Source organism: Neolamprologus multifasciatus, chromosome 11 (assembly GCF_963576455.1).
Source record: "Neolamprologus multifasciatus chromosome 11, fNeoMul1.2, whole genome shotgun sequence".
Lineage (NCBI taxonomy): Eukaryota > Metazoa > Chordata > Actinopteri > Cichliformes > Cichlidae > Neolamprologus > Neolamprologus multifasciatus.
In genome coordinates, this window is record NC_140449.1 from 26,273,248 (window position 1) to 26,296,585 (window position 23,338).

The window sequence follows — 23,338 nt, forward strand, 5'->3', positions numbered from 1 at the left end:
GTGTTACTTTTATAACATATTAAGTTTCTTTGTTAAGTAACTAATGTACAAAAATGGTACTTCCAGGAAAAAAAGGTTTAATTTGAATATGTTTACTGAGAGTACAGACTTTCTTTATATGTATTGAACTTATTGCTGAGCTGTGTGAAACTGCTTCTGTACTTTCCCCACTTCCCTTTGCGTGGGCATATGACAAACATTTTGCACCATTCAAGTTCATATTCATAGCTTCAGTCACTTGTTTGTAGGCCAACAGGACGCCGTAAATAATCAGGCCAATAGATAATCTGTAATTTTGTTCTTTTTCTCTGTGTTAGGAAAAAAGTTTCCATCCAACTTTCCAATCGTACACTATCTGTGTGACGTGTTGACACTGCTTGGCTTCTGCAGCCAGTCAAATATGGCGAGTAGTCCTTTTCACCCCCCATGTGTTTCTAGCGACCTACAGCGGTCTCTGGGTGACCTACTTTCCTTACATAGTTGACTCTTGATTGGCACAGCCCCATTTCAGAGATTACTTTGCTTTGGGGAGTGTCCTGCCTTGCCATGGCCTTCAGCCTTCAGCAGCGTTGTGCAACTCTTTAAAAAGGCGAGAAAAGAAGGCAAGGCCTCGATGACACAGAGCGATGACACTTAGCCCTGCCTGCGCTCATAAAACCTACTGGAAGACTTTGCCATGGAAGTCAAACCTCAAAGTCCTTTGAAAAGATTGGGAGGAAAAGTGAGACCAACATCAAAGGGACAAACTGAGGGTGATATATGTAATATAGCCCCCTAACCCTTATTAAGACCTCCACCCAATGAATTTAAATAAAACAAAACACTTTTGGGAAGGACGACCGCTCATAGACATTGTTATTACAGCCTGTTGCTGCTGTGTCAAGTGGGCTTAAAAGGGGTTAACCTGAAAAAGTAAGAAATGTGATAAAACAAACCAAAACAGTTTCCTGTGGCACAAACGGCGCCTTAGTAACACTGGACGTGTTTACAACCTAACCGAAGGGGTAGCGGACATGCTTGGTGTCTTGGTGTTACATAACACTTAACTGCCTCTATGCTCACTCTAAACCTTTATGTAATGTTTTACGTGCCATCTCGGGCATTTCCTATCTATTACGTTAACTTCCAGAGACCGAAAGTGGTGTTTTTTCCTTCTTTATTTCACTTCTCTCGGGAAATACCCGAGCTCCAACAAAGGCAAGGAGAGGAGGGTCGGCAATTAACGTCACCAGTCTGGCAACAGGCAACTTGTCGACTGCCTCTTCGGTGATTGGTTGTTTATTTCGTAGTCGCTTTGTGATTGGTTAGATTTGCGTTGCAAGGGAGTACATACCGCTGCTGTAGAGTCCATTTTGTCGCAATTCTGAGTCGGGAGAGAGAGAAGTGAGATCTCTTCACCGGCCTTTAACATCAAATAAGCTTCGAGAGTGACGGATTTGTAGGAGATATAGTTTGCTGTGCTTCCTACATAGTCCGTAGAGGGAGTTTAGAAGCTAACTGTAAATTCTTTTCTGACGAAAGGCTTTAACAACCAAGCCTGAAGAAGTCGGTAAGAAACAGTTTTGTACCTCGTCGCCATATTAAACCTTCTCCTTTCTTTGTTTTGGTTCTGTGCCAAAGTAGAGCGTCCTAGATCATAAAAGACGTTAGAATTTGAACCACTGGATTTGCTAATTAATTCAATGATCCTATATGAAAGGTATACATACTATTTCGTTTTATTATTAATTTACTACACAAGAACAAGGGAAAAATTGGCCGCAGTTTAAGCCCAGCCTGAGCAAACAGAAGTGGGCTATGATGTCGCACTTTTCTTACATAACATTTTCGTGTGATAATCGCTATAGATTACAAGTTATATGCAGGGTTTTTATAAAAGTAATGGCGAGGAAATGTCATTTTGTCGGTACTTCAATGTTATGTAATAGAATATTTGAAGAAAACATCAGTTCCCAGTCACACGTCACAACACTGAGCGCTATTGTTATGTTGATCCTATCTATTTAGCATATCTAATGGACGTTAAGTCCTGTCAAGTTAGCCTATCTGATAAGCGTTTTTGTTAATGCCCTGAAGGGTCGGCGACTTCTTGGAGTGTCGTGCGCCGAGGTGAATTGATGTTCAGCTCGGCTTCACGAGAAAACAACGCTTATTGGCACATGAAAACCTCAGACCCTGCTGGACACAAATGTGCAGCGAGAGGTAGACAGAAGACTACTTCGAGGACCTGGGGCCCGATTGGAGGAGAAAGATTGAAGAGAGACGTCTACTCGGTTAACTTTCTGACAACAAAGAGGTGAGCTGGCGCTGTTTTCCTGGTGTCCGTGTGGGGGATGGGCGAGCCTCGCTGTCTGGTGTTTCTGCACGTAGTCTCTGTACTTGTTTTTATTGTGATGTGGTGCGCCTGTGCTCGCGGTTGGTAGTCAACAATTTACGCTGTAATTGCATAGATTATTAGCGTGAATAGAAATGTATAACCAGAGTTTATTTTTAATAATACTATTCTCACAATTTAGGTGACACGTAGAGCAAAAGCAGTATGGGAGGTGGAGAGAGGTACAACATTCCAGTTACCCACCCTGAGCGCCCTTTGGCCAAGAAGAACCACCAGCTTGGCCGGGCAAAGCAGCGAAGCCGTGACCAGAACGGAGCAGCTGCATCCGTAGGGGGGGCAGGGGGCCTTCACCACCACGGCCACCGACGGAGCGAGAAAGGCGCTGCCTACCACAGGTCTCCAGAGACACGGCAGGCCGTGTCTGCAGAGAAGAATGCTTCTGTCCGTTTTTCCACCAACTATGATCAGAACTGGGAGGGTGCAGTGTCTCATCTCAACACACTCCTGGCAACCCAAGGCAGCCCAAGCTATGCAGGGCCTAAATTCAGTGAGCCACCTTCACCCAGTGTTTTGCCCAAACCCCCTAGTCACTGGGTGTCTTTCCCTATCGGCTCCTGTGACAACAGGGAGGTTATGACCTTCCAGCTCAAGAGCCTCCTGAAGGTGCAGGCCTGATACCAGTTCTTCATTTAAAGAAAAAAAATAAGCCAATGCATGGACCCACCCACCAGGAACGCCTCAGTTCTGTAGTATTTTTAGCTCTTTTCTTTTTCTCTCCTTTTTTTGGCTGACCTTCAAAGTTGGTGGATGCTTGACAGGAGCAATGATTTGCAATTCCTGTTTACCATCCATTTTAAAAAAACTGATCATTTAAAATTTACAGAATTGCAGCCTTGCTGGTCGGTGATGCCTTTAGCGGAGTTTCTGTGACTATGACAAACTGAATATTCTTTGTACTTGTGTTTTGTTTTGTTATTTTTAATCTTGGCTGCCAAGGCAGATTGAGTGTGCTTTTTTCCCCAAACAAGGATGGTAACATTAGTCAGGTAAATTCCCATCACTTTTACGGTCCACTTCTTTGGACAGACATGGTGTTTCATTTATGTTTCTATGAAGAATGATCTTTGGAGTTATCTCCTTAAGCTTTAGGTGCTAAAGCAGGTTCATATTTGTAGCAATTTTATTTTTTTTAATCAAGGGCCCACTGTTGTTTATATATCACATTCATTGTTTGGCTAAAGAAGGCACTCAACTGCAGTTCTGCAGGGAAAAAAAGATATTTTACAGGAGATGAGCTGTAGTGTAACTACAGGTTAATGGTATAACCTCAAACGAAGGGTAGTAAGAGACCATGGCACACTGGCTTTGGACCACCAACTCACGTACCCTTTTTTACTGCGCTGTGCGCACATGCACTTGGAGTTGAGTGTGTCCAAGGTCTACAGCACTCTTATCATAGCATTATTTTGTATAAGTGCTTTCTGTTGTGGTTGTTGAAAGATGTATAATGTGCTGTGTATAACCAAAGCAATGTTTTGCTTTTCTTTTTTTGGACATTTGGGCGGATGGCAGTGTTGCCATTTCCACTTGCCAACTCGAAGTGAATGGTTTGACGTCTCCTTGATCACCTGTTCATCTGTTCTGATCAGTACCGTTACTGCTCCTCAGTCTCTGCCTCTTCAGGACAGTGCCTGCAGCTCCAACATGTGGAAGGGGGCCTTGCTTAAATGTGGGACTACTGAGTTTTGTTTTCTCAAAAAAAACCCACATTGCCTGGCCCTGTTGGCTGTATGCTTTTGTGCACAAGGCGAGACAGAGCTAAGGAATGTTTCTGAAGAGGCCCAAGCGCCTCAATGTGAGACAGGAGGCTGGTGTTTGCGTTTACAAATTAAGTCTCAATGGTTAACTACCCCATAATCAACAGACACTTGCTGCCCGTTGTCTCTTGCACTTCTGTCCCTTAACCTTCTGCACTGCAATCAGACTGTTTTCTTTCTTTCATAAGTTACAGGCCAGGATGCTGTTCAATTAACGGAGGCGTAATTGACTATCTTCTATGGATTCTCTTTCAGTTCTCTGTTGAGGCTCTTTGCTTTCCCTTTGCAGAATTGGAGCCATTTATGGCCAGCTTAAAGATGACAAAACAAAGTATGAAAGCTTGTGAGTTCAAGAGCCATGTAAATAATGAACTGTATAAAACACTTGTAGCATATGTACATTTGCAGGCCAAGTTTGTGGCCTGTTTGACAAAAGTATTTTTAGTAATAACACTGAATGTATGAGACATGCTAAGGTCATGTCTTGACTTCAATACTGAAGAATATTTTTGTTAAAAAAAAAAAAAAAGCTGCCTATAGCAACTATCAGTACCCCTACACTCGGATCTTTCCAGAGTTATTGCACATTTTTTATTGTGTATTGTGCAGTGTAGGTTGAAAGATGCTAAATGGGAAAAACAAGTAAAATAGAAAAAAAAAAACTCCCAATTGGACTCTAGGAGACTTGCTTATGTATAGATTTGAGTTGTGAATGTGCTTACAATGGTGTGTAAGCATAGCACTTTTTTTTATTTTGTTTTATTTTTTACAAAAAAGAAAAACTGTGTGCCTAAGTTAAAACTCATACTGAAACTGACCATAATCATTGGTGGAAATTCCCAAGTTGACCAAATATTTTCCAGACATTTTCAGTTCTTGGCTGTTCTTCCGCCTGCTGACAATTGAAAATGTCTATTATTTTAATTACTGCCTTTTCTTGGTTCATGTAAACTTTTTTTTTTTCTTGCCCAGACTAAATCATGCATGGCAGTCTCCATATTCAAAATTTAAATCAGTGAATTGGCTTTTTAATTTGTCCCTCGGATGAAATGTCACCAAGAACAATGAAATGTGCCCTGTTTACAATTGGTGTTAATTTGTTACAAAATGTAAAACAAGAAAGCACTCTTTGAATTGATGAAAAACTTGAACGAAAACAAAACAAAAAACTAAAACAAAAAATTAAATCCCCTCCCCTACCCCCCTACTTTGTGTTTGAGTATTTTTGACTTGATATAGTAACACTTGTTTGACACTACCTTTACAACACAGCTTGTTCAACTAGAGCAGCGTAAGAATGTATTTATTGTCAAAAGATATCAGGTATAACAGTTTAAACAAGGGAGTTACTTAGGGACACAAAAAACAATTGATTCTTATCTTTAGTATATTATTACATAACAAAATGACTCTATTATTGGGTACCAGCTGTATCAGCATATCTTTCATTGTCACAGCAATTACAATAACTATAATATACAATTTGGCCTGCTTAAATTAAACCAGACATCTAAGACCAGGGCATGTTGTGAATACTGGCAAAGCAGGCCTTCAGTTTAATTTAACACATGTACCAAAAAGAAAGAAAAAAAAAAAAAAAAAAAGGGCAGGAGCCAAATGTGCTTTTCTTACAAACATAACAAAATTGTTTATTTACCTTTGGCAAGAGATTCCTCCATATTCAAATAAGAAATGAAAGCAGGAAGCACAAGACTCCTTTCACACATGCACACCTTTCTATAAATACAACCTTTTAACATGTCTACTTGCACCCTGGTCTCTTCATAAAGGTCACAACAGCAGTTCTTAACACAGTTGGACCTTGAAGCATTCAACTTTGAGTGCACGCAGTTACATTGATAGATAGTGACGCACAAAATCATTGCTCTGCATGAGTTCCATAGCTCACTACAGTAGTAGCTTATATCCAATCTTTTTTTTTAAAATTTACAATGACTTTAAGGTATTCTTCTGTTACAAACTTTCCCAATCCAGAAGCTAGCTTTCTCTCTCTGTGTGGGAGGGAATTGGTGCAGTTCTCAGCAGCAAACGCAAAACTCTTCGTAATAATAGCAACAATGGCAGAGGGAACCAAATGTTATACACGCTAGAGTCAATACTGATAATGCTTGTAGCTACAAAAGCAAAAATCTTGTGCACACATACTGTGGTTCTCCTGTCACTGCTGCTTGTACGTCTGGGGGAAAAAAAAAAAAAAAAAAAAAAAAAACCTGGGCTAGGAGGAACGTAACAGAACATTATTAACCAGTTAATTAATCATTAACCAGATTAATGAAGCCAACAATGTGAAGTAATGCATGTCCAAAATGGCTAGAGGTGAACATTAAACAGAAACCTCTAGAGAAACATAAACAGAGGGCTTTGGAGAACAGTCTGTCAGTGGCCTCCAGACTTGCGTCCAGCCCAGGACCTGGAGCGAGAGCGTGACCGGGACATGGATCTAGAGTACGAGCGTGATGGGGATCTCCTGACAGACTGTTTCTGGGATGGGTGGAAGTCTTCGGCAGGGCTGTGAGACCTGGACTGGCTCTTTTTACCTTTTGGTCTTGACCTGGACGCTGATGGGGAGCGGGAGGTGGAGTGTGAGGCCGTTTCATGGTGCGTTCTGTGGTGGTCACTGGGAGGAGCTTTGTGCCTATTGGGATTATCATTACAGTTACTATCATTACAGAGTACAGTGCCATGTTTATATGATTACTGAAATACAAGAGGACAGAAATGAGCCCACTTGTTATTTTCATGGCTTCTGCTTCGTCTATGTCGGCTGTAGGATCGAGAGCTGAAGAGGGAACAAGAAAACAAAATTGCTGAGTTACTGTACAGTTTGAGCGAATTACTTTATATCCTTACAGCATGGCTTGCCTACATACAAGCAGTATATGGCTTCCTCTTTATTACATAAATTGTTTCCTGCAGAAACTGCCACGCTCGGACATCGTCCAAATTTCTGTGTACAAACCTGCAAACATCATGCCCTCTCACAAGCTGCGCATGGCCCACACAATTACAGGAAACTAAATTTATGGCACATGTCACAAGCATATCATAACTAAAACATAGTCACAAATAAATATTTCACAAGAGATGGTAGACTCACTCATGTCAGCACATAGAAATAAGTGCACAACAGCCACACAGCACATTCGACTCAAAACACTGCAGAGTGTACAAGCTCTCCTTTAAAGTTAAATGACAGAGGGGAGGAACCACAGCAGGAACTGGTCTTATTGTGATTGGTCACTTTCAAAGCAGTGACACTCCAAACTTGCTAAATGACAGCTTTAGTTAACTGTGTTGCACCAAGTTGCAATCAGCCAACAGCATGAGAGCCATTTCAGACTGTGTTCACTTACATTTTGGTAAATGAAGTTCACAGAATTGTTTTTTTTTTTTTTTTTTTTTTTTTTAAATGTAATGACAACTGTCAATTAATTTAATATTTAAATGTAAAAAACAAACAAAAAACAAAACAGAGAATTCTAAGGAATGTATTACATATCAGTTTGTAATTATGAGGAAATTAATACTAAATATAGGCTCCACTTTAAAGTTCCACCAGAGAGACGAGTGATACACCCACCATGTTTCCTCAATCCATCATTCACCCAACAGTTTTCTTTACCGCTTATTCCACTCAGGGTTGCAGGGGCAGGATATGAAGCCTATCTCAGGGTTGAGAGGTGGGCTATAACCTGGATAGGTCCCCAGCTCATCATGAGAATAGCAAGTTGCTAATTTGCATAATCCAAAATGGTAAGATAGTCTCCTGAGCAATTTTTTAAGGGATGTTGAAAGGTTGGTTAAGCTCTCGTTTCAATATCCTTGACATATTAAACAGTTATAAACGTAAAAGACGGTGAAAGACAGAAACCCAAATTCAAGTCAGTCACAAGCTAGTGCACTCCTAGACCAAAGTCTAGATAAAGAGCTCTGCTCTTCAGATCTAGTTCAACAAACCTCTGGATTCTCTGCTCAGTTCAGCTATTGTTCCCTTGACACTGCACAGCCAGTAACCTGTGTGGTTCTCCATTTGTCCATAATGAGTTGTGACTCACTGTCCACAGGCCGCTACGTTTCTGATGACAAGTGGCTAATGTTGCTATCATTTAGTTGCTAATAGTTAAATAGCAAATGTTAGCATGTTAACATTTATGATAACTCCAAATTTCTGAAGTGTTGTTCAATGCTCTGCGGTGGCAAAGAGGGCAGCTCAGTGGCCCTTCTATAGCTTGACCAGCCTGTGAAAAAAAACTTTTATTTTTATATTATTAAATATTTTAAATATTGATACAATTAATATAACACTGAGTATATTTTATGTTGTGGATTTGGATTGCATAATGTTACTAAAGCTTTGATATAAATATGGGTTACTAAACCCCGTTTTGTTGAGTCACCCCTGTTGCAGGTATTGCTCTGATATAAAGTAGGACAGCTGCTTGCAGCTTTTAGCTAGCTGCCTAATTTAAACATCTTATTAGACTAAGCTAACAGCCCATTTTCCTTGTGGAAAAAACAAAGTAAACAAAATGAGGATGGCTACAGAGTTTGCTTCTCTTCATGTTGAAGGTTTTTAAACAGGTGGTTTGATGGAGAACTCCCACCAGCTTTTTCCAAATAAAGGTTTTAATAATGCTTGCAGGAATAAGTGCTGCTGTTTTGCACACTAGAAAATGTTTGCTTTAACCCCAGCTGAGCTCAACATCTCAGTAACTGCTCTGCCTCTGCACTGTCTACCCACACAGAGCAGAGGCAGAGTGCCAACTACCTACACGGCATCTCCCTGATAAACTATGACAGCATCTTCCCTGCTGCTGTTGTGTTATCTGTTTTTTTGTTGAAAAATTGGGGGCTGCTTGGGCTCAATGTTGTAATATTTTTTTTATTCGCACATGTGCACCAGATATATTTCTATTGCATATTTATTTTTAATCTAAAATGTGGGTGAAACGCTTGTACTTATATAATGACAACTGAGTGCTACAGAGTTTAAACAAAGCACTGAAGCAAAAAATTTGCATTGAGAATTTTATTTATATTCATGTTACTCAAATTGTTGCAGCCCCAGTATGTACACACACGTTTTTTTCCCCTCCCACTCTATTGAGTCATAAATTGTCCCTCCATCTTCCCTTTCCCCTTTCTTTTTTCCTCCTCCTTTGCAAGTGCCAGCTTTCAGAGCTGCAAACATCCATAGAGCACTCCTTCACACTCACTACATTTATATCATTATGTTTTTGGTGAACTTTAATGTCTTATATTCTTCAAAAGGTGTAAAAGTTGCCAAGAACTCACTCTCTAGGGCTCTCAGACCTCCGAGGGCGACGGTCAAAAGAAGGGCTCCGGGACCTGCGGCGATCATAGCTGCGACTCCGTGATCGTCTTCTGCGGGTATCCCGATCATCCTCATAGCGAGAGAAACTGCGAGGGGAGTGGCGCTCCTTGGCCTTCATCTGATTAGGGGCTTTAATGACAAATCCACATCAAAAGGTTATGTAACAATACAACACATTTCCCAAAAGGAGATGGTGCAGTTAAGCTCAAGTAGGAATGCCAATTGGTCATACTCTTGCGGTCTCCCTGTGCAAACTGGATCTCAATCTGGCGCCCGCAAACCCATTTACGATCCAGGTTGTGAAGAGCATCCTCTGCATCCCGGACATCTTCAAACATGCTGGATTGTTAAGGACTTTTAATTTGGAAAGGTGGAACTGAAAGCTGCACGCATGCAATACAAAAAACACAGCAAGCAGCTGCAACACAAGTAAAATAAAAAGCAAACAAAAAAAAAAAAAAAACACCACACAGCTACTGGATCAGTGAGGCCAAAAATGTATAAGAGTAATTCATCATCTCAGCATATTTCTTTCATTTATAATTGACCGTCTTCAGTAATACCAACTCAAATTATGTAACATTAAAAATAGGCCCATTTGTGACTTCAAATTGTGAAGACAAGACAAATACTAATGGTGATCAGATTGGGTAGGATACAAAAAGTCTGGCTTGTTACCTTTAACATGCTTGACCTTCAGCTTGATCTTTATAGCCTTGGCAGAAGAACTTGAGGTTTCCTGCTTGTCTTTGCCCAATAAACACTTTTCTTTTCCTCCCTTTGGTAGACAAATGGAAGCCTGGAATCTCTCTTTTTTGTCCTCTTTGTATCTTCATGCTTTTGCTCTGTCTTTATTTTCCAAATTCCACTACTGCTTGTCGCCTGGATGTCTTTGGCTTGAATCTACTCTACAACCGCCTTTCAACTTTCTTTGGTGTGGGGTCTCCATACCTGTATCTTTACCATTCTGAGGCAACAACAGAAGAAATATTGGTTAGGAGTATATTTAATGCTAGAAGCATTAAAAAACAAACAAAAAAAAACAATTACATTACAAAAACTCCTCTTAAAAGGGAAATATTAAATCAGGTGTTACTCAATTCACTGCACCCAACAGATCAGAGTTGATGCTTTACAATCCATTAGTGAAAAAGTACGAACATAAACTGAAAGAATAAAGGATATTGAATGTAAGCAAATCCTCTTGGTCGTCGTGTATAGAAGTCAAGTGGAATGTAGACATCTACAATAGGCCCATAACGACCAAACTCACGCCGTAAATCCTCTGGCCTAAAGTGTCATGAAATAAGCACATTTATTCTGCTGGCTACCATATGAATTTGGCTCGAGTCCAGTGTGCAGCACATACACAAGAGTTGGCGCCAGCAAAGCATCGGACATTGCTTAACAGCAAATAAACCGAATTACTTTCTTACTCATAAGGAAGTTTCCTCATCAGGACATTTAAGGTGAACTTGTGCAGTTTAACCAGAAACTGTCTTTTTCACATATTCATTGCGGCCATAAAACCCATATATGGCCCTTTACACAGAAGTGATTTTTTTTATTTTGTGAAATCAACCACACTTAAAAATCTACTTATTATCTTTAATAATAAGTACTTTAAGTCATACTATTCACATTTAGGCCTCTAGATTATCAAACAGAACTCATTACGCTTATTTCCAAATACATTTTTTATTTTAATCTTGGCAGCAAAAACAATGTAGCACAAAGGCAGTTACACCTTAGGGATACCAATGTCCCCAGTTAGGAAGCATAACCCATTGTGAATCCATTTGACCTGCTTTGGTGCCAATGTTGTAGCTGGCATCATGACATTCGTTATGGCATCTCCAGGCTCGCTCACACCCGGCACATGTACTCACTGTGGACTTGCATCCGTGAAGACAACGGGCTAGTTCTAAGTGTTGTCTGGTAATGCCAAACACAGTGTATGGCATGTGAGCACATGTCCTACTAAAGGATGCCCGGACTTCATGTCACCTACATAGTCTTTGGTCAGAAACACACACATGAGCAAGGCTCTGGCAGTGGTCCTCCTGTTCATCTTTACACAAAGGAGCAGATACTGGTCCTTTTGCTGGGTCAATTCCCTTCTATGGCCCCATGAAACTCCCCTCAAGGGATCGCCTCAACAGTCTTGTGGAGTCAGTCAGCACTCCTGACTGTTATTCAGTCAGAATAATACCAATTCTATTTGAGGGACTCTTTGGAAAGGATACACATTGGCTAAAATTTCAAAACACTCAAAATACATTCTGTTTAAAATAAAATTTAAAATGCCTTTACTCTCATAGCACAGTCAAGCAAGTGCCTGAACTTTTTGTTTAAGCTTAAACAGCCATGCCCTGAGGATAAAGGTATTTTGAACTTAATTTGAAAACAGAGCACCTTGAAGTGCATTGAGATCCCTTCCACCGTTTTAAGCCTATGCTGGGAGACAAATCAAACCTCGTGACAGGGCTTAAAGATGTGCAATCCTGTAAGAGGTGGACTATCTCTGTAACTCGAATGGACCACAGTCTTATGATGCCAGCAATGACATAGGCACCAGCAAAAAGTAAAACAAGAAAATAAGTCAGAGGGGATATAGAGAGAGCAACTGTCTGTAGCCACCACCTTCAAAACCATTCTGTCATATTGTTGCCTCTCCAGTCCACCTGTTATCACTTTCACGTGCACCAAAGCAGATAAAATGAATTCACTATTTATATGCCCGAAGTTTTAATTGGCTGTAATGTTCAAGTGTTGCCTTAATATTTTTAATTATTTTTTAACGATAGGAAGGACATAAATTAAATTTTATAATTAAAAAGTGCATAGTGCAAAAGTGCGTAAACTACAGATATTGTAGTTTACTTGCAGGAACTGCTGCTGTCCAGCCTTTAGTTCAGTTTCAAAGACGTATTTCAGTCGTTTATTTTTGTCCCCCCAGACAGGTCAGGGTGTAGCGTTAACTTCAGTTACAACACGAATGTTTCAGCTTCTTATTTCTAAATATTACCAAATATTACACGGTTGTGTTGTCCGTAGCCAGCTTCTCTGTTCGGAGTCGCTCTCTGACCGTTAACGTCAGTTTCCTAATTTTGATGATGACATCACGTTGACATGTTTGCTAACTAACTAGCGTCACACTTAGCCTGGCCATGCCTGCTTGCACGCCGGCGGGGTTGAAAGTAACAACGTACCTGGACTCGTCGGCGATGTTTCTGACAAAAAGAGATGTATTTGGAGGCCTCAGGTATCTCGCCATTTTTTCAGCGGCCCGTTGCTACTGTAGAGAGGCCGTGAATTCGTGTATTGCAGCTATCTGTACCGCAGCTGAGACAGGCTACGTGGTCAGTCAGAGCGCCCTCTCGGCACTGCGCATGCCTAGAAGTAAAGCACGACGGTCTCTCTCCTCTCTCTCAGACAGGGATGTCAAACTGACAGTTTACATTGTGGACCACATATTGGCTACTTTGAGCATAATTGGATCAGTGAAACTCCCTCTTCATGTGAATGTAAAGAGGTTTAATTGCATTACAAGTAATTAAGTAGCAAACGAAATAAGTTTGTCAGCACGACTGGAAGACTTAAATGTGCAAAATTAAAGAAAAATATTTAATTCATTACTGAGACTGTCATGTAGTTATAAAGTTTTTGTTAATTCAATGTCTTTTGAATCCACAGAAATTTCTGTGGTATATAACTGCCATTTAATTGTTGATCTATTATTTCATTACGTTATTATTATGAATGGCCAAAGGGAGGGTCCTCATCAGCAGGAAATGTCGTAATACAGTTAAAAGTCTAAAATCTGACCTTATGTGTGACAAATCTGTTTCATACTGTCTGTGATTATAAGAGAAAAACATGGAAATCACAGAGTCCTGAAATTAAATGTAATTCCCTAACAGTTAATGTTTTAAAATATTTGCCAAAATTTCCCTAAAATAACCTTATAAGCTTAAAGCTTCCTTAAGTTTTCACCTTAACCTTTCCTGATTTATAATTACTTTTTTTCTTTCATCAAACAGAAGCCAAGTCCCCACACTGACCATAGAAACCGATTTATGCCTGCTCAAGCCCCCAGAACTATCCAAACCAGTATCACGGCATAGCGTGCAATAGACCCGCTAGTCCACTAGAGGATGGTGTGGACGTCAAGCCACAAGCAGATTTCTCAATATAGTCGACATGGCAAACACAACTTTTATCAAATGCTTCTTTGCATGGATATCTTTTGTTTACCTAGTTAATATTTTATAAAACATTTTAGACACATCAAAAAGGCCTCACTAAGCAATGACCTCATTAAGACCACTGCAAATATAAGGGGACAGAAATATGACACACGCTGCTCTTTTTAATCAACACTTTTATTTAAATAGACACTGGTTTCTTCGGTGCCAAGTTTATATCCGTTTGCTCTTTCTGACGAGAGTTGTCGACCCAGTGGTCAAAGTCTGAAATGGGATAAAGAAAAGGAAACACTTTAAAATTACAGACAATATTAAGATTATAATCCAGCAAATAGTTTGTTTGGTTTTTCATACTGCTGCTTGTTTGAATTCTGGTAAGGTGGACTTTACCTCAACCATCTCTCCTCCTTTGAGCTCTTGGACGTGGCGGAGCTTGTCAGTTTTGCAGACCATTTTGCCGCCCTCAATATTGACAGTGCACTGCAGATCATTGGAAGAGGCATTATACATAATGTATCCCTCAAAACAGACAAGAAAATTAATTTAAACCCTTCAGATCTTCAGGCCCATTAACATGTAATTTTCTTTTATTTTTCCAGTAGGAAGAGGAGTATTCTTAGACACAGATGACTGAACTTTAGTCAAACAGAAGCAGCAGATGCAGCAATCAGTGACCAATTTAACAGTGGTACTGTTGCCATAGCACACAATGGAGCAGATTACTAAATATGAGTATGATTCATGAATAATGAGAATACAGTATTTTTTTAGTCTCTCAAAGGTTGCATCATCCTGAAGTAAATTAGTATTCAAGATAATATTTCTTATAAAAAAAAAGAAGTCTAATAAAAATGAGTAACCTTGATCTTCTTGCCGTCCATGGTGGTGATATCAGCCTCCTTGCCGATGGTAAACGAGTTGGTCACGGACTTTCCGGGAGTCTTGGAGGTGATGACAAAGTCATTGCCACTCTGCTTGATCTCAGTGATTTGCTTGATGTCCTTGGCCACTTTGATGACATCTTCTGAGAGCTCTGTTAAGCAGAACACACGTATATTGTTAATTTATGCACAATAACCTACAACTTCAGCTACAGAAAATAATACCTTTTTTCTTTACTGCCCAACTTTTTTCTCACCCAGGGCCCTGAGGAACTCCTCGTAGTTCTCCTGAGCATAGACCTGCCACGTTCCACTGAAGTCCATGTTGTTTAGAGGGTCTGGCTTCTCCTTCACTGAGGTGGCGGGAGGCTGAGGCAGCTGTGTGAAGCTCAACACAATGTGGAGATTGCTAGCGTATGCCCCACCTTCTTATACTTGATGGTATAGGGCTCCCCGTGCTATGTCTAATGAGTAACAACGTCCTCTGAAGTAATCACATGTTTGAATAACCTGGAGTTCATTTATACCTATGTGGCGACACAGCGTTCACCAAAGGTCAATTCATATTGGTAAATTTAGTAAATTCAGTAAATTTAGCATTTAAGAGCTTCACTGGTATGAAAGATGTGCAGATCACACATGGACTTGGCAGTAAAAGGCATGCCAGCCTATTTCACAGCTTGAATATTTTGATTCTCATTAGTATTATAAGAGGACAGCTATTCTTCTTTGAGGCTCCACTTGCAATTTATGACAAAGGATCTGAATCAGCAAAAGAGCACACGAACAAAGAATCGAACCTTTTATCAGAAGGATATCAAATCGTAGAGGAGTTTAAGGATGAAAAGAAGAAAATGCTAAATGAAAGCATTTCATAAACATGACTAATATGCAGACCTTAACTGAACCTCATTCACGTCTCCAGCCTACTAATGTAAATCTACCACTCTAAGGCAGCGGTCCCCAACCCCCGGGCCTCGGACCGGTACCGGTCCGTAAGTCGTTTGGTACCGGGCCGCGAGAGTAGAGGCTCAGGTGTAAAATGTATAGTTTTCAGGGTTTTTATCGGTTTTCAGCGTTATTTTGTTATCGTTTTTATCGTTAACTCTGTTTTCCTGGGTCTTTTCACGTGTGTTATGAATAAATCTTCTTTTTTTTGGTACCGGTACTATTTTTATTTTGTTGCATTTATCCGCGACACCTTAAAGGCTGGTCCGTGAAAATATTGTCGGGCATAAACCGGTCCGTGGCGCAAAAAAGGTTGGGAACCGCTGCTCTAAGGTAATGTTGAAAGGTTAATGACACTGCGGACTGTTTGCTTCCAGAGTGGAAAAGAAATCATTCATTGCAAAATCTATTTTAGAAGTAATCCACCAGAGAAAAATTGCTGTAAATCCCTTTATTCACTACACACACACAGAAAAAAATACAAATCTGCTTCAACGGAAACTAAGATCAGAGTTTAGGGTTTTTCAAAAGCACTTAAAGCGAGACTTGTTGAAACTGGCAGCATGACCAAAAGCAGATAAATGATAAAATGCAGTGCAAATTCAGCGCTAGTGGAGCAAGTAAAAGCCAGCAAACTAGCTCCGTAATGTCAATTACATAGAGATAAATCAGCTTTTTCTTATCTAATTGCTTACAGAAAATGCTACCATTGTTTACTGCAGAACACTGGCTACTATAGTGGTATTTTATGCAAGATAATCAGCCGAAAAGAGTTTCATTAAGCAAAATACTAGACACATCAAATAAAGTAGAAGCAAATCCTGGAGTAGAGGATACTGTGGTTTGTTTGCAGGAAATTCTCAAAAACAACATGTGCGCAGATCTTGGTAAACCCTCACTCCCTGCACAAATATCGATTTTTGACTCAGTTTGGAGTCCTAACTCAACTCCACTGCATTAGCTGGAGGTTTCTCCCCATGCTTGTAAACACTCACGGTCACGTCAACCGTTTCAGAGCCGTACTTGTTGCGTACAAAGATGCTGTACTTTCCAGAATCTTCCACGTTGACATTGTTTATAGTGATGCTGCTGCACTTGGACGCTTTAGTGATTGTAAAGTGATCCTGGCTGAATATCTCCCTATCGTTACGAAGCCAGAAGATCTCCGGGGCTGGTTCGCCATCAATGTAGCACGTCAGACACAGAGACTGAAGAGAAGGAGCAAACAAGACATGAAATGGCAGGTCACAGAGAGAAGCACATATGCAAGATTTAAACAGTTATTGTACCTTGCCCTCCATAATGGCTACCACATCAGGAAGGCCTTTTGTCACTTTAGCCCGATCTGAAACAAAAAGGCAAAAATAACTCTCTGCTGGCATATGATGTAGAGTCTTTTAATCTTTGCCACGGAAAGAAATGTCCTGGGATTAACACATAACCTATCACTCACTTTTCTCTGCAATGGCCAGCTGCCTGAGGGATGAAAACAAAGGGTTAGATCAAAATGAATTGCACAGTGTCAGCCAACGATAATCTGTTTTCGAGTAAAACCTCTGTCCTTTGGAAAACTGTTCTGTCAGTCTCAGTAAAAGCCTACATATCTCATCTAGTGCATTGGGTGTAGCACTTACTTTAACCTCTGGTGCTCCAACAGAGCGTCATCAAAAACTGTTGGATGTTTGAAAAATAATCACAATAAAAAATCTGGGGAAAAAACGATCTCACAATCTAAAACCTTTAAACTAAAATGACATTTGCACTCACCTTGTCCCGACAGGTCAAGAAACCGTTTGTGTGTCTCTTTGCCATCAAACATCTCCAATGTGTATTTTCCTTTATCGTTCTCTGTTGGGTTGAAGATTTCAATCCAAACCTTCTGCATGCTGCTGCCAGGCTTTGTTCTGGCTTCCTCGTCAATCCTCTTCTGTCTAAGCATGGAGAAGAGCATGTACACAGTTATGTACTGCCATATATTAAAGTTACTATTTAATACAGTTATGTTCGATCAGTGTGGCAGCCAGTGAGAAATGATTTCCTTTACATCACAGCTAAAGCATTTTTAGCACTGATTAGTGTAACGAGACTAATGAAAAATGAAATGGCTTTAAGGAGCCTTTAAAATATTCTCATTTGCTGTTATCATTGAATGATCCAGCAGGGGGTGCTAGCAGTTTAAGAATTTGAAGGCTGTTTCCAGGCTATGTTCTTTGTAAAGCATATGAGGAGGATGAATAGGATATTTTAGTGTGCAGATTTGCATGTACACATCAAAGACATCAAGGCTCTTTTATTTTTAGGTCTTTAACATGTAGCTGTTGAACTTTATTAGACGTTTTACAGCCTGTTCATGTAAGGGAAGCAGCCTCACACTTTCCATTAAAAACAAGTGTTGAGGTAAATTATCACGCAGTGGTAGATGAAGTACTCGGACAGCGGTACTCATATCACAATTCTCCATTACAGCTTACAACTATTAAAATCCCCTACATTGAAAATGTATTTATGGCATAAACAGAGGTTAATAGACCAACTTGTTTCCTTTTATTGCTTTGCTATTAAATATCACAGCATTGCTATTTCGATTTAGCATGCATTGATGTGCAGGATAGATATATATAGATGTATAGAGAAAGTATCGAATTCTGTGATTTAGGAAGAAGATTCAGCTTATTTTAGATTAAAATTTACCTCATATATATATATATATATATATATATATATATATATATATATATATATATATATATATATATATATATATATATATACACACACACACACACACACACACACACACACACACACACACACACACACACTGGGGCAAAAAAGTATTTAGTCAGCCACCGATTGTGCAAGTTCCCCCACTTAAAATGATGACAGAGGTCAGTAATTTGCACCAGAGGTACACTTCAACTGTGAGAGACAGAATGTGAAAAAAAAATCCATGAATTCACATGGTAGGATTTGTAAAGAATTTATTCGTAAATCAGGGTGGAAAATAAGTATTTGGTCAATAACAAAAATACAACTCAATACTTTGTAACATAACCTTTGTTGGCAATAACAGAGGTCAAACGTTTACTATAGGTCTTTACCAGGTTTGCACACACAGTAGCTGGTATTTTGGCCCATTCCTCCATGCAGATCTTCTCAAGAGCAGTGATGTTTTGGGGCTGTCGCCGAGCAACACGGACTTTCAACTCCCGCCACAGATTTTCTATGGGGTTGAGGTCTGGAGACTGGCTAGGCCACTCCAGGACTTTCAAATGCTTCTTACGGAGCCACTCCTTTGTTGCCCGGGCGGTGTGTTTTGGATCATTGTCATGTTGGAAGACCCAGCCTCGTTTCATCTTCAAAGTTCTCACTGATGGAAGGAGGTTTTGGCTCAAAATCTCACGATACTTGGCCCCATTCATTCTGTCCTTAACACGGATCAGTCGTCCTGTCCCCTTGGCAGAAAAACAGCCCCATAGCATGATGTTTCCACCCCCATGCTTCACAGTAGGTATGGTGTTCTTGAGATGCAACTCAGTATTCTTCTTCCTCCAAACACGACGAGTTGAGTTTATACCAAAAAGTTCTACTTTGGTTTCATCTGACCACATGACATTCTCCCAATCCTCTGCTGTATCATCCATGTGCTCTCTGGCAAACTTCAGACGGGCCTGGACATGCACTGGCTTCAGCAACGGAACACGTCTGGCACTGCGGGATTTGATTCCCTGCCGTTGTAGTGTGTTACTGATGGTGACCTTTGTTACTTTGGTCCCAGCTCTCTGCAGGTCATTCACCAGGTCCCCCCGTGTGGTTCTGGGATCTTTGCTCACCGTTCTCATGATCATTTTGACCCCACGGGATGAGATCTTGCGTGGAGCCCCAGATCGAGGGAGATTATCAGTGGTCTTGTATGTCTTCCATTTTCTGATGATTGCTCCCACAGTTGATTTTTTCACACCAAGCTGCTTGCCTATTGTAGATTCACTCTTCCCAGTCTGGTGCAGGTCTACAATTCTTTTCCTGGTGTCCTTCGAAAGCTCTTTGGTCTTGGCCATGGCGGAGTTTGGAGTCTGACTGGTTGAGGCTGTGGACAGGTGTCTTTTATACAGATGATGAGGTCAAACAGGTGCCATTCATACAGGTAACGAGTGGGGGACAGAAAAGCTTCTTACAGAAGACGTTACAGGTCTGTGAGAGCCAGGGATTTTCCTTGTTTGAGGTGACCAAATACTTATTTTCCACCCTGATTTACGAATAAATTCTTTACAAATCCTACCATGTGAATTCATGGATTTTTTTTTCACATTCTGTCTCTCACAGTTGAAGTGTACCTCTGGTGCAAATTACTGACCTCTGTCATCATTTTAAGTGGGGGAACTTGCACAATCGGTGGCTGACTAAATACTTTTTTGCCCCACTGTATATATATTAAAAGCTGGCTGCTCTGTTGCAGAGCTTGAATTAATTTAAAATAGTTATGTGTCTGAAGCAGGTATTGGATGTTAGATCAGAGAAGTGTTCTCTTTGTGAACTCACTTGAAGTACCAGCTGGTCTTCAGGAAGCTTATGTAGTATTTAAGTGAGCAGTAGAGCTTGAAGCCTTCACCGGTGCTCTGAATCTTCAGTGAGCTGGCTGATAATGCTGTATGGGGGTGGGACTCTCGATTAATATAATAGCACATTTTGGATATATTTTAGCAATTCAAAACAAAGTGTTTGTTATCTGGGGTGCTCGGCACATTAGTATTCTGGGCACGGAACAGCTAATCAACATGGCTTTCAGGTGTATGATCACCATCCCGACACAGCTCACCTGATGTAGAAAACAAGCCATATGCACATTTCACCAAGATTGTTCTTCTGAATACGTGTCACTTACCGCACTGTTTATTCAGGTGCTGGAGAAGCTTGTCATACTCTGCAAATTAAAAAAAACAATCATCCATATTCAAATAGATTTTTATATTTTATTTTAAATGACTAATTTCCATGATAAATCAAATAACACAAAAAGCAGTAATATTTGTTTGGCTAGAAAATCAAGTATCACCTTCATCCAGCAAGTCCAAGGTGCTCACATCTTCTCCTCTCCCGTCTGACACCACAGCTCTGTACGAGCCTGCCTCTTTCTTTGTAACCTGAGGGAAGAAAAATCATCTACTGTGTTAAAGTTAAACATATTCAGAACATTCAGTATTTAGTATGTGATATCTGTGAGAACCAAATATTTGATTAAGAGGCATTTCCAGGGCAAGGCTCACTTCAAGGTGAATCTTGATTCATCTCAAGGTTAAGACTCGTGTAGACTTAATCCTATAAATGTCAGCTGTCACTCTGTTTATCTCCTTTCGCTCTCTACATCAGCTACAGTGTGATGATTCATACTTGCCTTATCGGAAAATAGAACAGGACACAATCATTACGCATACCTGTGGGATAGTAAGCACGCTGACCCCTGATGATGGATCATACGCAACCTGAGTCACCTCCAAACCATCCTTAAACCACTTGAGAGATGTTTCCTTTTTTGCATTCGTCACCTGCGTCAGGAGAGATAAACAACACCTGTAAAAACAGCACAAAGTGTTCTCGAAAGCTGGTGCAAAAATTGTGGGTCCTTTCATCTTGTTTGGGTTATGTTAGTATTTTAGCTTTGGGTTACAAGGAGGCTCATATGTTATTATACTGTCACATTTCTTTCCAGTCACTCTAGACTGCCAGACTCCATTCAAGTTAGAGTTATATGAAGATAATTATGTGCCTAAATAATTTCAGTTTTAATGTAAGAAATTGAATAAACTTTCAGGGACTGCAGAGGTTGAAATGTTCCTTCACTCTTTCTTCACAAGTGAATACAAAAGATGTAGACGATAACAAGTTTCACATTTGCATTTGGAAGCTGCGGCTATGAAGTCTGTAACATTTGGCCAAAATAGCTCTCAAGTAAAACAGGTTGTCCAAAAATGCAAAAATAAAACAAGTCTGCTACAGAGAAACAAGAACAACCAATGTGGCCAGACAAACAGTTCAGTTAGTTCTGATAAAAAAACCAAACAAAGAATGATCACCGGTGAATTCAGCCACATTAAAAGGCAGAGAGGTGGTTCATCACTGAGTCCTTTAAATTATTAAAAATGACCTCATCCAAACAAACATCTATCCAAATAAAGAACACGATCCAGGAGGTAGGCACACAATTTATCAAAGGCTACATCTGCACTAGAGCAAATACAGTGCTTAACAAATGTAGTCACAAAAGTATTCAAAAAACTCATTTGAAACTAAGAATTGTTGTTTTTTATTTGGCAAATAAACCATTTTTATGTTTAATTTTATGTTCATACCCACATTTGAAATTAGAAAGTAAAACATTCAACCACTAAAATGATTTTTTTCATTCAGAAATGCAAGTAAATAACAGTAATTTGGCATTTTAATAAATACATGTTTTTTTTATAGCTTTTTTTTTAAACCAGTAATTCTGAAAATTCATGAATAACAACAATAATTATATTATAGCATTAAAAATATCATTTCAGTTTGAGAGCTTCCACAGACTGGTAGATGTAGATTTACAGAAAAATGCTTTGGTATGGCATAAAACTTATATTGGGTGATAATCTGATGAATTTGCAATTTATGGACAAAAGTATTGAGCCACATCTTTGAACCACATGAATATAAAACTAAGCACCTAGCCATACATTTTGCCTTCGTGAGAGAATGGTTCGTTATAAAGACCTCACTTTTCAATCCATATAACACAATCAGCTGTAAGTGGTATTATTGTAACATGGAAGCTTGAAGGAACCAAAGAAACTAACTAATAAAGCACGTGGTGTCCTACTGACCCAACAGCTGAGTTTCAAACCTCTTCTGGCATCAACATCAGCATAAAACTCTGTATTAGGAACTTCATTGCATGTGTTTCCATGGCCTAGCAACTCCTCTGTATCCCAGTACTTTTGTCCACATTGTGCTTATTAATCACTACAAGGTGCAAACCATTCATCAGCTAACTGATGAAACAGCCCTCTTTGGACAGAAGTGGAATGACAGAAAGAAAAAGGCGAGAAGGCTTGGAACAGATCAGACTTAAAATTGTTGATGTGACAAACATTAGTCATTAAGTCATAACAGAGTTAGCATAATTTGGGCGACCGTGGCTCAGGGGGTTGGGAAGCGTATCTGTAACCGGAAGGTCACTGGTTCGATCCCTGGCCTCTCTGTCCTGGTCGTTGTGTCCTTGGGCAAGACACTTCACCTACCGCCTACTGGTGTTGGCCAGAGGGGCCGATGGCACGATATGGCAGCCTCGCTTCTGTCAGTCTGCCCCAGTTTCAACAGCTGCCCAGTTCCAGGGCAGCTGTGGCTACAACCGTAGCTGCCTCCACCAGTGTGTGAATGCGTGAGTGAATGAATAGTGGCATTGTAAAGGGTGCCTTGAAAAGCGCTATATCCAATCCATTATTATTATTATTATTATTAATACTACTAAAAAGGTTATAGTAGCACTATTTTCTGGTGGTTAGTATAAATGAGATATGTCAGTATTCGGACATATAATATGTAAAAATATAAAAGTACCTTGCACTTCAAAATTAATTCACAATCCTCATTTACACTCCAGGACAAGAATTCCTGGAAATAAGGACCTTGGAAAACAAAACAAATGATTATCCATCCATACTGATCATTTAATTTATTCAAAACACATAATTCATAACAGTATGTTCAGTACACGCACAGTGGTAGGTGTCTGAAATATGAATTATGGTATGATTTAATCA

General features: G+C 39.9%; 4 protein-coding genes across 5 annotated transcripts in view; 1 reads left to right on the plus strand and 3 right to left on the minus strand.

Moving 5' to 3' along the window:
• The first annotated feature begins 1,342 nt into the window (after positions 1-1,342).
• pnrc2 (proline-rich nuclear receptor coactivator 2) lies at positions 1,343-5,359 on the plus strand. The gene is made up of 3 exons (XM_085176886.1): positions 1,343-1,549; positions 2,077-2,296; positions 2,517-5,359. The coding sequence occupies exon 3, from the start codon at positions 2,540-2,542 to the stop codon at positions 3,008-3,010; it is 471 nt and encodes a 156-aa protein (XP_085033012.1). The 5' UTR covers positions 1,343-1,549; positions 2,077-2,296; positions 2,517-2,539; the 3' UTR covers positions 3,011-5,359.
• srsf10a (serine and arginine rich splicing factor 10a) lies at positions 4,670-12,926 on the minus strand. Of its 2 annotated transcripts, none has more exons than XM_085176885.1 (6): positions 12,721-12,926; positions 10,676-10,798; positions 9,741-9,847; positions 9,469-9,637; positions 6,902-6,952; positions 4,670-6,808 (listed from the first exon to the last, which is right to left on the minus strand). In XM_085176885.1, the coding sequence occupies exons 1-6, from the start codon at positions 12,783-12,785 to the stop codon at positions 6,550-6,552; spliced, it is 774 nt and encodes a 257-aa protein (XP_085033011.1). In that variant the 5' UTR covers positions 12,786-12,926; the 3' UTR covers positions 4,670-6,549. The 2 variants fall into 2 exon arrangements, with proteins under 2 accessions (XP_085033011.1, XP_085033009.1); XM_085176883.1 differs by having other exon boundaries at positions 9,741-9,854; positions 10,704-10,798; positions 12,721-12,924.
• Positions 12,927-13,875: 949 nt separating this feature from the next.
• On the minus strand, positions 13,876-15,013 carry fabp10a (fatty acid binding protein 10a, liver basic). Its single transcript, XM_085176887.1, has 4 exons — positions 14,855-15,013; positions 14,577-14,749; positions 14,107-14,196; positions 13,876-13,980 (listed from the first exon to the last, which is right to left on the minus strand). The coding sequence occupies exons 1-4, from the start codon at positions 14,919-14,921 to the stop codon at positions 13,930-13,932; spliced, it is 381 nt and encodes a 126-aa protein (XP_085033013.1). The 5' UTR covers positions 14,922-15,013; the 3' UTR covers positions 13,876-13,929.
• Positions 15,014-16,297: 1,284 nt separating this feature from the next.
• The window catches only part of myom3 (myomesin 3), an 85,165-nt gene continuing 78,124 nt past the window's right edge, over positions 16,298-23,338 (minus strand). Inside the window, exons 28-37 of the mRNA XM_085176881.1 lie at positions 23,136-23,203; positions 20,978-21,088; positions 20,599-20,686; positions 20,428-20,466; positions 20,085-20,190; positions 17,313-17,476; positions 17,180-17,216; positions 16,999-17,021; positions 16,835-16,890; positions 16,298-16,753 (exon numbers count right to left, since the gene is read on the minus strand). Of these exons, the coding sequence (XP_085033007.1) occupies positions 16,484-16,753; positions 16,835-16,890; positions 16,999-17,021; positions 17,180-17,216; positions 17,313-17,476; positions 20,085-20,190; positions 20,428-20,466; positions 20,599-20,686; positions 20,978-21,088; positions 23,136-23,203 (962 nt within the window). The 3' untranslated portion in view covers positions 16,298-16,483. The remainder of the gene's footprint in view (positions 16,754-16,834; positions 16,891-16,998; positions 17,022-17,179; positions 17,217-17,312; positions 17,477-20,084; positions 20,191-20,427; positions 20,467-20,598; positions 20,687-20,977; positions 21,089-23,135; positions 23,204-23,338) is intronic.

Excerpts from the sequence above, each read along its gene's own strand:
- fabp10a (XM_085176887.1), bottom strand. The coding sequence starts at position 14,921 with ATGGACTTCAGTGGAACGTGGCAGGTCTATGCTCAGGAGAACTACGAG. Across the intron at positions 14,197-14,576 it reads TGGACGGCAAGAAGATCAAG|TGCACTGTCAATATTGAGGG; the intron begins GTTACTCATTTT and ends AATGATCTGCAG. Across the intron at positions 13,981-14,106 it reads AAGGAGGAGAGATGGTTGAG|ACTTTGACCACTGGGTCGAC; the intron begins GTAAAGTCCACC and ends ATCCCATTTCAG.
- pnrc2 (XM_085176886.1), top strand. The coding sequence starts at position 2,540 with ATGGGAGGTGGAGAGAGGTACAACATTCCAGTTACCCACCCTGAGCGC.
- srsf10a (XM_085176885.1), bottom strand. The coding sequence starts at position 12,785 with ATGGCGAGATACCTGAGGCCTCCAAATACATCTCTTTTTGTCAGAAAC. Across the intron at positions 6,953-9,468 it reads AGGTCTGAGAGCCCTAGAGA|CTCTCGATCCTACAGCCGAC; the intron begins GTGAGTTCTTGG and ends TTCCCTCTTCAG. Across the intron at positions 6,809-6,901 it reads AGAAGCCATGAAAATAACAA|GCACAAAGCTCCTCCCAGTG; the intron begins GTGGGCTCATTT and ends TAATCCCAATAG.